This window comes from Parasteatoda tepidariorum, chromosome 3 (genome assembly GCF_043381705.1).
Source record: "Parasteatoda tepidariorum isolate YZ-2023 chromosome 3, CAS_Ptep_4.0, whole genome shotgun sequence".
NCBI classification, from domain to species: domain Eukaryota; kingdom Metazoa; phylum Arthropoda; class Arachnida; order Araneae; family Theridiidae; genus Parasteatoda; species Parasteatoda tepidariorum.
In genome coordinates this window covers 74992573-75007387 of record NC_092206.1, presented here as the reverse complement: position 1 = coordinate 75007387, position 14815 = coordinate 74992573, and the positions used below count along the sequence as shown (strand labels likewise).

Below are 14815 nucleotides of genomic sequence, written 5' to 3'. Positions count from 1 at the left end.
TTAAAAAATGAGCATTAATTGCATTTGTAATTCAAAAATTAGATTTTCTAATGTCCATTTTTCTTTATTTGAGCATTAATTCCACCGCTACTGCTCCTACATTAATATTCAAATCATAATTTTAATGAAATGTGACGTGGTAGAATATTATAAATTGAATGGACAGACTGCTATCAGTTATTTTACCATAATTTTAGAATGAAAATTCTAACAGTGTATGGTAGAGATTTACTGGAAAATCTGGTTTTGAAAAGTATGGTTCTTATCAACACATCAAAAAAAAAAATTTTTACTGAAAAGTAAACTTAACTGAATAAATAATTTTTATGTCATGCTGAAAGTTTGGGTGAAAAATTATCAAATTTTACCACAGTCACCAAATTTTATCACGCATTATAAAACGACATTTTTTTTATTAATTTTACTAAAATTATTACCAAAGCACGTTGATAAAAATAATCGTATTTTTTTGTTGCTGCCATACAACCAGTAACATAGTAAATTTTACCATATTGCGGTAGCTTAACCTTGCTTTTTTCAGGTTAGATATTGTTTTTATAATAATGTTTCATCAAACTATATTTATTTATTTTTAATAGAATGTAGTTTTCAGAAATCCTATACGTATCCATCATGTCTTAATTAAGTGTTTTAAAAAGTGACTTTAAGATATGGCCTTAGTCACTTTAACAATAATTATAAGACAAAAAAGAAATGTAATTGATAAAATACTAACTAATTATACGGCTTTATTTTTAAAAAAAATATTTTTCTATAATTTAACTAGTATGAAAGGTCAAATATTAAATTATGATCAAATTTCATACTCATATTAGCACTACACTTTTTTAGAATCAAATTCAATTCCCCTTTCTTCATTCTGAAAATTTCCCCTTATGTCTATTTATTCTATTTAGGCAAACACACAAACTTTTATCGCTTTTTAGCAACAAACTACTGTTGTTCCAATAAAGAACAGATGTCTGTAAGAAGTTCCGAGATGCATTTTTAACTATTTTACTGTCAGACTCTCTGTTTATACACGAAAAATTCATCCATTATCCTCGACGAAGCAAATATATTATCACAGATGAAACCGAATGAAGTTAGCCAAAAAACAAATCCTTCCTTTCTACTCATTTTCCTCCATCGCTACTTAAATCCGGATAAACACGTTGAACTGACATGAACTCTTTGTAGGATAGAAATCCGTCGTTATTCGTGTCATGGTCTTTGAATATGTCATCCACCTGCTCTGTAATGAAAAAAGAATAAATACAGTTGGTATTGAATAGAATATAACAAAAGACATATGCAGTTAATAATAAAACATACAGTTTATTTTCGATTTTTTTTTCCTTTTAAAAGTAATTTTTTTTAATATAAACTGGTACAAGATAACATTTCCTACTCCTAAAAATAGAAGTAGTGGGTATGATTCAAGTAAAAGTAATTTTAGTGAAAACAATTATTCAATCAATGAATCCTTTAAGCTGTTTGTACTTCCTTTTTTTTCAATTTTTTTAATATTAACTGGTAAACAGCAAAGCAAAAAAGGTTACAATCCTAATGGTTCGAGGAAGAGACCTCAAATATGCTAATTAATAAGTGCAGACGGTATTTTAAGACACAAAATCAGGCACGAAAACGATTTTTCTGTAATTAAGCATGCATTTTTTTCCAACGGATTATGATTTCTGACCTTGAAAATTTAAGGAGTAGCCGCAATCTGGGAAATATGGTCCCAAAAATTTCGTCAGGAGAGCGGGCCAAATTTTGGACCCCTTAAAGTTAATTTTACGTATTTTATCGGAAATTTTTAATTATTTATTATTATTTTTTTATTTCATTTAACAACAGTCAAAAAAATTTTCGATTAATTTTAGCTAGAACTTTAACATCATTTTAATACTCTGAGCATTAATTTTCGAAAGCAGGTTTTCCTGTAGTAAAATTCTGGTTGACTTTAACAATTATCAAAATCTGTTTTTATTTTTCTCTTTTTACTTAGTTATAAATTAGATTTTTTATGAACTTTACAAATTATAATCCAATTAAAAACCTCTTTTTCATACAGTTTGCTAGTATTTCCTTTTTCTTCTCTTAGAAACTCAAATCAATAGTTTTTGATGCTTGAAAAGCATAACAGCGTTAACTGTAATTAATTTTATTTTATAACCTTTCATCTTAAAGATATATAACACAAATCTAAAATGTCTCACTTTCAACACTTAGCAAGAGGTTTCCCTCTTTTACTGAATTTGTTTCTTCTTCATCAGAGTGATGAATTAAAGCAACAAGTAGCTCCAATCCGTCAAGTCTCTGATTTTCATCAAAATCATGTAACCTAAAATTTCAATGTTTTCTTATGACAAATAAACAAGGTAAACATCATTACCTTTATTATTATCAACTCAACAAAACCAGCTATTTATTTATAACTGATATATATTATAATTATTATTATAATTGTTGTTATTATTATTATAATTTTTATTATTTTGCTTTTATAACTTAAAAGATAGTGCAAAAAATAGTACATGTAGGAGTTGTATAGGATATGTGAGGATTGTTGAAGAATACAGTAAAATATTTCTCATTTTTCTAAATAGAGTAGGACTCAGGAAATAATTCAGTTTTAATCAGGAATGTAAATGGAATTTTGTTATGGACATCTTTAATATATACTATATGACTCCTAATCAAAAATTAAGTAAATGAAAGTATCCATATTAGGGGGCAAAAACTGACGATTTATTGATAACTGATATATATTATAATTATTATTATAATTGTTACTATTATGATTGCAATTTTTATTATTTTGCTTTTAAAACTTAAAAGATAGTGTAAAAAATAGAGCATATAGGGGTTGTATAGGATATGTAAGGATTGATGAAGAATACTGTAAAATATTTCTCATTTTCCTAAATAAAGTAGGACTCAGGAAATAATTCAGTTATAATCAGGAAAGTAAATGGTATTTTGTTATGGACATCTTTATATACTATATGACTCCTAATCAAAAATTAAGTAAATGAAAGTATCCATATTAGGGGGCAAAAACTGACTTCAAAACAAAAAAAACTTAAAATGGTTAACCACTGAAGAAGGTGAAACTGTACACTTTAAAAATATTTTATTTCTGAAGGAAACATGTGTAAAGAATTGTATTAGAAAACTATCATTTGCATATTTGTAAGCATTATAATTGGGTATAATATGAAAAAAACACAACTACTTCGATTTAGTAGGAACAGCATATGACGCAATGCTAAACGAATGGAATTTAGTTGTTGTTTATTTAGTTATTGTTATTAGTAGTTGTTGTTATTTGTTTTAGTTGTTGTTGTTTATTTAGTTGTATTTAGTTTCAATAACTTTTCTTTATAATGCAATAAAATCTGGCGAGCAGCTATTTAAACGATCGAACACTTCGTTTGTTTATTTGTGGCTTGAAGTTAGACTCGCAGAAAATGCCGTTCGTGGGTTAAATTTAGTAGGAACAACACAACCTGTGACGTAAGCTATATTATACCCAATTATTCAACATTTTTCTATCGATTATTATATCGTTTGCAGTATTTTTAATATTTTATAGAATTCTAGTTGAAAATTGCTTTAGTTCAGTTTATCTTTTGTTCTACCTCTCACAATGGGAGCTACTTTTGGTTTACTGTCGCTTATAAGGTAAGCTTTTCTTCAGAAACAAAATAAATAATTATTTTATATAATAGATATCAGTTGATTTAGCTCTTAAAAACAGTTACGAATTGAAAAGCGATTATTAGAAAAACGTTTACGTTTCATCAGCTATTTAGACTTATTTTGATATTTTTGCACCCAACTTTATTTTGCAGCAACAAAGTTTACTGGTATTTCTCTTGCTTAAATCTTAATTTATTCCACTTAACTTGTGCACTATATTTATAATTTTTAATTGCAAAAGATTATAAAATATTAAATGTAGTGTTACAGGATTCCTTGTGAATTAGTTTCATACAATTCTATACATTCCAAAAGAAGTCAAAATATTTAATAAATTTATCGAGTAGATAATATAAATGAGATTGCGCTCAGAAAATATGAATCAATAATTTTCTTTTTAATTTTAATTTTTAAAATTATTAATGAAATACGGTATTTGATAATAAATTATTACGTTTTGAAATAAATTTGAATGTTTTTATATAATTTTCTTAAATTTAAAACTGTTAACTAAACGATCTCGCTCAAAATGAGTGACTACGTTACGGAAGCATGGATCACTGAAACAACCAATTATTTTTCCTTATCTTAAATTTAAAAAAGTTCGTAAAACTAAGTTGATAACATAGACAACGCTTTGTAAAGTTATATTGATGATTTTTTTCATTTTTTTCCTCTTTTTTTCGAATTCAAATTTAATGAAATTATTTTAGTGATAATGTAATACTTTGTCTACACTTTGGAAACATATATCAATGCATTCCTCCATGGTTCACCACTTTCTTAATTTTTTATTATTCTTAATAAGTTCAAAATTTTTAAAAATAATAATTTACATAACGTTTGCAACAATTTATTGTATACCAAATTTTGTCATCGAAATTAAAACATGCATTAGCCTGAACTGAAACTCCCTGAAAACGAACTTTGTCATATTTTATCGCAATTTGATATATTTGTTATAGTTTATTTGTTCAAAATAAAAATAAAAAATTAACAAGTCATCATAATAATTTGAAATAACAAGAGAAAGACAAAACCAATTTAAATCGAAGAATTCCTGAAATTGTATTTTATTTACTCAGAAACTTAATATTTCCTTCACCTACATTTAGTTCATAATTTTAAAACTGATCTTCTTACATAAATATTTATTACTTTATTTCCTACTAATTTCTATCTCAAATTAAATATTATACTTCACAAAGAAATACTCCGAAGCAAATTTACCTTTCGACATTTTGTAGTATCTTCTAAAATAAAATTTTAATTTATCATTTTAAATTACTATTTGGTTAAAATTGAATAATATATTTTTTTCAAAAACGGCATTGTAATAATTTAAAATAGCCTCAAAATACCAAACAAGTAGTTATAAATGTATTAGTTAATAAAAAACCATAATTAAAGTAGCGAATTAAAAATTGTTACCCTTGCTTTTTAAAATAAATTGCGATAATGAAACATAAAATAATAAAAATATATGTCATGCGATCATTTATTTAAAACAGATTCGATATTCGATTAATAAATTTCAATCGAAAAATTTAAAAATTAATCATTTTTAGTTCTTTGAAAGTACTATTTCATTTCTAAAAATTAAATACTATATTCTATAGCTAAAGCATTTTTAAAAAATCAGCTATATTGTGAACAATATTACTACCACCGCGAAAGTTCAAACGAGAAATGTCTTAACTAGCAGAATCTTTTTTTAAAAATTTCGAGCGAACTATCATTAACTATTAAATATTCTTTAAATGATCTCGAAGAAAGTAAACAACGATAAAGACAAAAGTTCTTTAGAAAGTTCGATTTTCGTTGCAAGATAACTGAAGCAAAAAAAAGGAACACTCGAAAAAAAATTCTGGTTTTCTCGTTTTTGCTCTTAAGATAAAAGCCTTTGTCTTACGTAACAAAGATAAAGCACAATAAAAATAAAGATTTAAGAAAACTGTTATACGACCCGCATGAAAAACATTTATTTAAAGCCGCATATTCTAGGATGCGTAATAAGTATCAAAAATATTTAGCGCCAATAAATAATAAAATAAAAGTTTCTTTAAATACAATTTTTATTAATTTCTAAGTAAAATTATTATGTTTCATTTTTCGTTGCAACTTGATAGATTCGAGATGATAGACAAATTTTTCGAAGGGTGACATTTTTACGTTAAAATGTTTTATTAATCATGTTTTGCAATTGGTTATTTAGATTTTTTTAAGAATTTTGTTGAGGTAACAGCACAATAAACTGAAGCATTCTATAGTAATCATAGTTTTTTTTTCTTACTAAACACAGTTTTGAGAAATTGATCCTTCGAACAGTTTGAAAATGTGGCTTAACATGGTGTTGTCATATTGAAAGGGTATAAAGAGTAACTGAAATTTTGTGTATCCTGAATGCTGTGAACACTGTGCTGGACGAAAATAGGTAGTTCAAAATATCAAATATTATGATATAAGTATTTTTAATAATCAAATATTTTGACGTTTCAATTTTCAACTGTGACATTTTTACATCAAAAGGTTACTTAGGAATGTTTTCAAATAGGTAATTTACATTTTTTAAAAAAGTTAAATTTAAAAGTTAAAAGTTTTTATAGTTAATGAAAGTAATCCAAAAAAATTGATCCCTCGAACAATTTATAAATGTGGCTTATCATTATGTTGCTCAAATCGGTTCAGGTGTAACTGCTTTGAATTGCAACTCATATTGAAGGTATGCAAGAAAAAGGAACTAAAATTTCGTATTTCTTAAGGCATCTGACTACTGCAAAAACATAATTTTAGGCAAACTTTTCGGAAATGAGTTTATTATAAATTTAAAATTCCCGTACTCTTAGTTGTCTAAAAATACTTTACTTTTGCTTGTGCCATATTACTTACAAAGTTACAGCAGTTTTTGCACAAGGTGATAACAATTTATAAGCTAATTATTTTAAGTCTTTAAATGCGTTAAACTCAAAATCAGAGTTTTTCACATTTTACATCACTATAAACACGATTGTTTCTAAGATAATTGTTTACAGTTTTTTATTAGTGTTTATAAATGGTTAGAACAACAGACTAAGAAAAAAAGATGAATTTCATTTTTTATGCATCTTTTTTTCGCAAAGACAAGTACCGAAATTTTTAACTACAATGATCCCTAACTCAGTAGTATACGCACTTGCTTTTAAGGTAATAGTTCAAAACATAGTTGATAGACTTCTAAACAAAATCATGAAAACATATTTGATTTTCGACAATAGAAATATTTTCTACTGTGCTTAGCGTATAGCAGGAAAATACCTTATTGTTTCTTAAAAATGACCATTTAAAAAAATAATAATTGTTTTGCTAGTTTTATAAGTTTTTAAACAAAACAAAACCAATGAACAACTTGTTTTTTTAAATTTTTTATTAATATTTTGAAAAAAAATTCGAAACTTTTCGGATTCCTTAAGTGCTGTAAACACGCTGTTGACGCAAAATACATATTTTTAATAATCAAAAGTCAATATGTATGCACGCTATCAATATTTTAACTATCAAATATTTACTACTGTAATTTTTTGTGTTTCTTTAAACAAAGTAAACGCAAAGTATACTTACGCAAAGTATTGAAAGTCTATATCAAAATTTGAGAATATATCCGCAACGTCGCCAAATATACCAGCGAAATCGAACTCCAAATGTCTACAAAATAACACTATCATAAATTTTAAATTAATGATACATAATAATGAATACTTATTGAGAGCACATGCATCTAACAACTGATTAGATTAAAGTTGCAAAGTAAAAGTATGAATAGCTGCCCCGATAATTGAGTAAAAAGTTTTATTTACTTGCTCATTTTTTTATCCATTAGCATTATTTTTGTTCTAATATTTCAGGTTAAAAGCATTTGAGGCTAAAGAATATAAATATTCTAAAAAAATCTCCTATAAAAATCTTTTGCCTAGACGAATTTGCTGTACATCCTATTGTATTGCAAAAAACAAGAACATGATATCAAATTCAGTAAAAAGCTTTCAGGCAACATAAAAAGAGTTTTTTAAAAGATAAAATGCATCCAAAACTTTAAAAATGTACTTTTGTCTTCATTAACTCATATGTCAACAGAAAAAAACATCCAAATATTTCGCCGAATTAGAATAAAACTAATAAGCAAATTTATAAGTTGTATTAAAAGTAATTTAAGCAAAATTATAACTCATCCTACAGAAAAAGTAAAGATATGTTTACGGCAGCAGACTGCTAAATAGAATTATTCGGAAATCGTTGCCATTTTTCCGCTCTTTAAAAATAAGCTCTTTTTTTTTATCCTCTTGAAATAAAGTAGAAGCTTTTATAACATTTCTCTGTAATTCAGACTATAGTTTTACTAATTTAAAAAAAAATGTCAAGGAAATTAATTTTTAAAATATTTTATAGGGAACCAAAATAAAAAAATCGAGACAAAAATTGATTTCTGAACGTATTTTATGAAAAAATAAGCTTTTCCTAATTCTATGTGAAAAAAACGGATCACCTTGAACAATATTTCAGCAAATGATTTCATGCTCTGAGATTCATTTAATCTTAAAAGGTTCGAAGAGGTTACCTCAAATATGCTAATTAATTACTGCAGACGATATTTTAAAATACGAAATCAGACTAAAAAACGTACTTAAACGAACATAAATGAGCATACCTTTTTTATCGAAGAATTTGGACCCTCACTGTAGAGGGGAGGGATACGAAATTCAAACAATTCAATTCTTTATAAACTATTCGAACAATTTTGTGATTTGCCATTTAAAAATATATTCTTTAAAATGACGTGAAAAGTTTATACTTTACAATTCAGATTCTTTACGAATTTAGAAATACTAGAAATATTATGAAATATTATATAATTATTAAAAACTATTTTCGTATGGTGTTACCTTCAGCTAAACAAGTTTTAAATATATGCCCGAAAATTTTTCAATTTTCATAAACGCTCTCGATGTGTTGTGAAATACGCAAAAAATAAAATTAACATTAAGTGGTCAGAACTTTCGACCATTCATTTGACCAAACTATTGGAACCATATTTCGCAAATTGCGGCTACCTCTCATGTAGTTAGGGTCAAAAATCCAAATCTGCCGAAATAAACTCATGTTTGTTCAGAGAAAGTACGTTTTTATTTCTGATTTCGTAACTTAAAATATAGTCTGCACTAACTTATTAGCATATTTGAGATCCCCTCTTTGAATCATTACGATAAAATCTTAGTACGTAAAAAATCCGACCTTCAGATCAAATGTTGTTCAAGGTTTCTGGCTGATTTTCGCTAATTGAATTTTTTATAATTTTATTTAGAATATTAATTCCCCAATTGCATACAGATTAAATCAATTTTTTAAAAGTACTTTTAATTATTTAGTACATCATTATAACATGCTTTAAACAATTTTGCGATTTTGAAATTATTTAATTTAGGTGAACCAATTAACCACCGATTTATCAGAATTAGATTTTTGATTCCATTATTTTAGGAAAAAAAGTTATTCGAAAATCTAAAAGAAAACCTCGTTATGGGTATATTACTATATAGGATGCTCCCAATGTTCCCTTAATGTATATTTTTATAATTCTTATCAAAAATGAACGAAAACGATTAAGCATGAGCTTTATAGGTCATATTTAAGTGAGGAAAACACTTTCAAAATTGGACAAATTCTGGCAGCGAATATAGTCTAAGTATAAAACACCAAAAAAGGTGAAACTCCAAGGTGTGTCTAATCAAATCTATCTTGTCATTTGTTACAATTTTCGTTCCTGATCAGTGATTCGAGTGTTTCTGTTTTTTCTTCGAATAAATATTAATTTCTGACCCCAAATTTTCATACTTGTTTTTATTAATTTCATAAGAATTTAAAAAATTAAATTTGTGGTTGATTTTTAGAGAATATTGTGTATTAAGAAATAATCATAAATTTGAGATTTTAACGTTTGAAATTTTCGTCATGTAGAAAGACCATGATCGGGTGCTTCTCGAAATAAAATGAATTCTAAATTGAAAAAAAAAAGCTTTGTCAAAACTACTAGCGTATAGAAACGTTCACAGTGATTCTGCCTCCATGGGAGCACCAAAATACTCGGTAATTTCTCCCTAGGCACTTTGGTAATGAATTTGGGAAAATTAACAATGAAGCAGGGCTTTATTTTTATTTTGGTTTCATCAACCCAAATTGTTTCTTTTCTTTTCATCAGAAATGTCATAACCGTAAAATAAGGTAGTTTTACCAGAATATTTTCTATCCATATGAGTATTATTTAAACTAATTCTCTCAATTTCCTAAAAATATAAAGTCCCTCTTGAGAAAACATTAAAGTCGCTTATGGATTTGGCATTTTCAATATTCTAATATTTTTGAGAAAATTAAACTGAAATCATAGTAGAAAATCAAGATTATGTATATATTTATTGCTTTAGGCCAGAGATCACAAAATTGTTTTAAAATCCTGCTGTAATCTACCAGCCAAAACAACTGACTAAGCTTTAAAAATGATATTACATTTTGTTTAACATCTCATCTCTACCAAAGATGTCCCCTCGAGCTACAAGAAACTCGCAATTGACGGTTAGGCCATTATTACTCTGAGCGTCCAGTTTTTATTGGCATATTTTGACAATCCCTTCTTTATTCTCAATACGATTTTAATTTTTATTCCCAAAAAAGGTGAAATTGAAAATAAAAGCAAAATCATTTAAAACACTCAAAAAAATTATCTATACATACTCTTTGTCTACCTTAATTTTTGTCTCAGTATTCAATTCTTCAGCCAATAAAAATGATGCTAATAATGGTATCAGTTCTATCCTCCAAATCATTTTCATCATCTGTAAGACATATCACGTACATCAAAAGTTGTTACTCATAAAAAAAAAATTTTAAAGCTGAAAATGTTTATTTATTTGCTTTTTAAACATGAAAAAATAAATTCTCTCCTTTCAAATTCAAAAATTTAAAATTTCTTTGGTGGGAACCAAGATTTAGGACAAAAAATAAATAAAATGCTTTAGATTAAGGACAAAAAATAAATATTTGAGTGCGTAAAACGCAAAAAATGGTTAGATTAAAAGTGTGGCGTAATTACCACTACGAAAATTAAACATGAATTCACTAGTATATAGGACATGCTAACTTGATTCAACCTAGAGGTACCTTTTGGTAGATGAAGGTTGGCATTGTCGATTACCCCCCCTCCCCACAATGGTGACCCGGACGTGATATGATCACGCCTATCTTGACAGTAACACCCACTTCGATATGATGATATGATGGTGCCTACTTCGATGGATGGTTCACATTGAACAGTTGACTTGCTACTTATGACTGCAACATTATCCACCTCCTAACGCAGTTGCTACTCAGTCTCTTCTCGATCAAACACAACGTCAGCCTGCATACACTCGACAGCTAACTGCAACACGGGAGCGATTACGACTGTGAAGTTAATACACCTCTCACATTCAGCACTCAAAAAAACCTGGTGACCTTAATCCAGCTCTCCCGGTCACCCAACAGCAACCAGTGGTATCCGTTCATTGAATTCTATCCCTGATAAAATTCTGGTGGGGGAGTATTGTGGAGTAACTACCACTACAAAAATTAAACATGAATTCACTAGTATATAAAATCTGCTAACTTGATTCAATCTAGAGGTACCTTTTGGTAGATGAAGGTTGGCATTGTCGATAACTCCTCCCCCAACCAAAGCATCAAAACCAGTTTGATTGCAGCTCTCAAGTTATTTCTTATATTTGCCTTACGATTTCTCTATGTTTTGCTTTGACAAATAAACAGGTTATAATGTTTTTAATCTCTCTTTCCTGGTCAATTAATGAACAAATTTTGATAACGATTTAGTTTTGTTGAACTTCATCCTTTTTTCCTTAAAATGTCATTCTTTTAAATTTCTTTCAAACGATTTTTCCTTTACTTAAATCATCCGCGACTCCCAAAGTACTTCTTTTTTCACAAAAATTCAAAAAATACTTATTAAGCCTTATAGTATACCTTGTATACAATATTTTTAAAAATACTTTTACAATTCACGCAATTATAAAATGTTTAAAAATATAAATAACCGCAATCGCAACAAAATTTCAAAAACAAGTAAACACAATTTTTTTTGTCAACAATTGTTTAACGAAACATAACTGTGCACATATATTGAAGTTAATAATAAATGTTAAATAAAATATTAGATAAACTTAAAAAAATATTAGATATATAATCAGAAATTTTTAATTTTCTCTACATTTAAAAATTAATTCAAAATCATCTAATTATTTGCTTTTTTTCGCTCCGGTTATAAAATGGGGAAAATTTGCTGCCTATGTTTATTTAAATTCTAAATTATTACCTGTCTTTGATTCCATGAAGTTCCAATTCAAATATTTTAGGGAGAAAGGTGTCGAAAAAATTGTTTCTCAGATTATTATTTAATAAATAGAAAACATCATGTTCAGAATAAATGAAATTGGCAATTTCAAACGAAAAAGTTTAAACTTCACGATGAAAAAAAGAAGCTAAAATTCTAGAATATTTTGTTTAAGCGCGACGTAGAATATTTTGTTTAAGCGCGACGAACTTCACGAAAATCACCGAAAACGCATCACGCTTTGAAAAATCACAGAAAATGCACCTCACATGCACCAGAAAAATTCATAATTAAAACCGAATTAAAAAATTAGACATTGGGCTTCCATAATTTGTTTGCAACTGTACTCATTAGATTTACTGTTTAATGTTATATTTTTTTAGTGCTGCAATAATTATTTTTAATGCCACGATGAGAAATTTTTGCATCACAATCCGTTGTGCAGATAACAAGCACACAACCTTTATTTTATTAAATATATAGGCAGCGGGAATTGAAAATTTGAAAATAGAAAAACATTATGACTAGAAACATGTGCCCATTATTTCACTTTAGGTTTTGTTCTTTAACATGTTTCATGTTACTTTACTACAAATGTTTAAATTTTAAAATTTAGAAACCATTTCAAAATCTCGACATCCAAAATCAGTTTCTGGAACAGTTTGTTCATTTGTCAGTCTACAATTTTCATTTCTCAGTGAGATGATCGTTGTGCTATTAAGAAATATATTTTTCGTAATTTTCCACAAAAATTATGTTTAAGCAAGTTTAAAATCTTCACAATTTACATTTGCTACAGAATAATATTTAGCAATTGTTTTGCTACGTTTTCTACTGTTCGACTACAACGATTTAAAATTGAAAGCTCGAAAAAAATTCAGAAAATCCTTACTTTTTTAGAATCGCTTTCTAAAAAAAAATAATTCATTTTTCACTGTAATTTTCTTTTCAAATAAAATAATTATTTCTTATGCGATTAAAGAATATCATTCATATTTTCTAAGAGAAATAATTTAAATAGAAATTATGTCGAATTATTTTTTTCCCTCAAAAATATATTTACATACTTTCAACGACAGAAAATTTATGTTTGAAAATTTAACGATTCTGAAAACATGTCGTTCATAAAAGCGTTTTCGAAAATAATGCGTTCATTTTTTAAGCGAAAAACAAATTAAGACAAAAGTAATTAAATAATATCATTCATAGTTTTTACAACAAATATGTTCACATTTGTTTTTAAAAAATTCGTAAAACATTGTTATATTTGTTTTAGAAAAACTCATTACTCAAGCAAATACTTTAATTTGCTTCTCGCTATACAAAAGTTCAAAGAAACAAAATAGAAATCGAAACCCCAGGTCCTCGATTTATAGAATCGTTTTCTAAAAATAATAAGTTGATCTTTCGCATAAAAATTTTATTTGTGAATAAAATGGCAATGGTAATTATGTCTTTTAAAATTAGGTCTAGAATTTTATTTTTGAATGACATAGGGCACATTTTTATTATAATTATTCCACAACAATAAGAGAAAAGCTACGCAAAATAAAAAGATAATTTTAACTGTAACATTTTTTACAAAAAAAGTTATAGATGAATTTTTCAATTCCATAATAATTGGAATCAGCAACCTTAACTTAAATATATATGGAAAAATAATAAAAATTGTAAAAAACACAAGGAACGTTTAAAACACAAACTCGGCAAAAAAAAAACTTTACCATTTGAAAGAAGAAAACAGCGATTTCAATTATTTTTTAATTAAAATGACGTATATTTTGTTGACTAAATAATACTTTAAATGTTAATTAAAACACATTTCATTTTAATTTTAGAAACGTAATTTTTTTTAAATTTTAATTATATAAAAATTACCACAAATTTTATTAACGCAATGCTGAAAAATGAAGCGGTATAATATTGATTATTTTATTTTGAATAATACGCAAATAATTTAGAGTGAAAGAAGATTAACTTTCCTTGAATTATTTTATAACTTTATTAATAAAATATATCTGAGTTATAAAATCTATAATACTACTTACCTACTAATTAGTAACGATTAATTACTAAAAATTCTATAAATGAAACCTTGTCTAACCGTTGGTTATTTGACGGTGTTACAAGCTGCTCGATTAAGTTAAGAATTTTCCTCAAACGTAACGCGATTGTATTATTTTGTTATTCTCATTTATTTCCTCAAAAATATTGCATAATGAAAATTGTTTGATTTTAAACACAGCATCAGTGGATGTTTTAAGCATCACGCTAAAACATCATTTATAACTACAAGAGCGAAATGTGAAATAACGTAACTTTAAAAAAAACTAGTTTTGTTCAATAATTGTGCATAATTATACCCTACTTAATTTAGTAAAAGCAATTTAACAATATTAGAGATTTACATACTGAGTTGCATCTTGAAGCTTTTTTCTTCTTTCAATAAGAGATTGTCACTGTGTTTACATATTTACCTAACCAATTTTTGACCAAATTGAAAAATACTGAGGAATACTGAATTGAAAATACCACGAAAATGTGAAAAAAAATTTTTAACTAAAAACATTTGAATTGTTATTATTTTTTTTAACTTTTTCAATTATAAGTGTGTGGGGAGTGAGTTGTTATCGACAATGTCAACCTTCATCTATGTAAAGGTACCCCACCATAGAATCGAATTAACATGTCTTATATACT

General features: G+C 26.8%; 1 protein-coding gene across 1 annotated transcript; it reads right to left on the bottom strand.

Annotated features, from left to right (window-relative positions):
* Positions 1-1001: 1001 nt before the first annotated feature.
* On the bottom strand, positions 1002-14251 carry LOC107453114 (multiple coagulation factor deficiency protein 2 homolog). The gene is made up of 5 exons (XM_016069806.3): positions 14164-14251; positions 10468-10568; positions 7306-7389; positions 2223-2347; positions 1002-1255 (listed from the first exon to the last, which is right to left on the bottom strand). The coding sequence occupies exons 2-5, from the start codon at positions 10566-10568 to the stop codon at positions 1137-1139; spliced, it is 429 nt and encodes a 142-aa protein (XP_015925292.1). The 5' UTR covers positions 14164-14251; the 3' UTR covers positions 1002-1136.
* Between the last annotated feature and the right edge of the window lie 564 nt (positions 14252-14815).

Excerpts from the sequence above, each read along its gene's own strand:
- LOC107453114 (XM_016069806.3), bottom strand. The coding sequence starts at position 10,568 with ATGATGAAAATGATTTGGAGGATAGAACTGATACCATTATTAGCATCA. Across the intron at positions 7,390-10,467 it reads AAAATTAAGGTAGACAAAGA|ACATTTGGAGTTCGATTTCG; the intron begins GTATGTATAGAT and ends GTTATTTTGTAG. Across the intron at positions 2,348-7,305 it reads ATAGACTTTCAATACTTTGC|GTTACATGATTTTGATGAAA; the intron begins GTAAGTATACTT and ends TTGAAATTTTAG.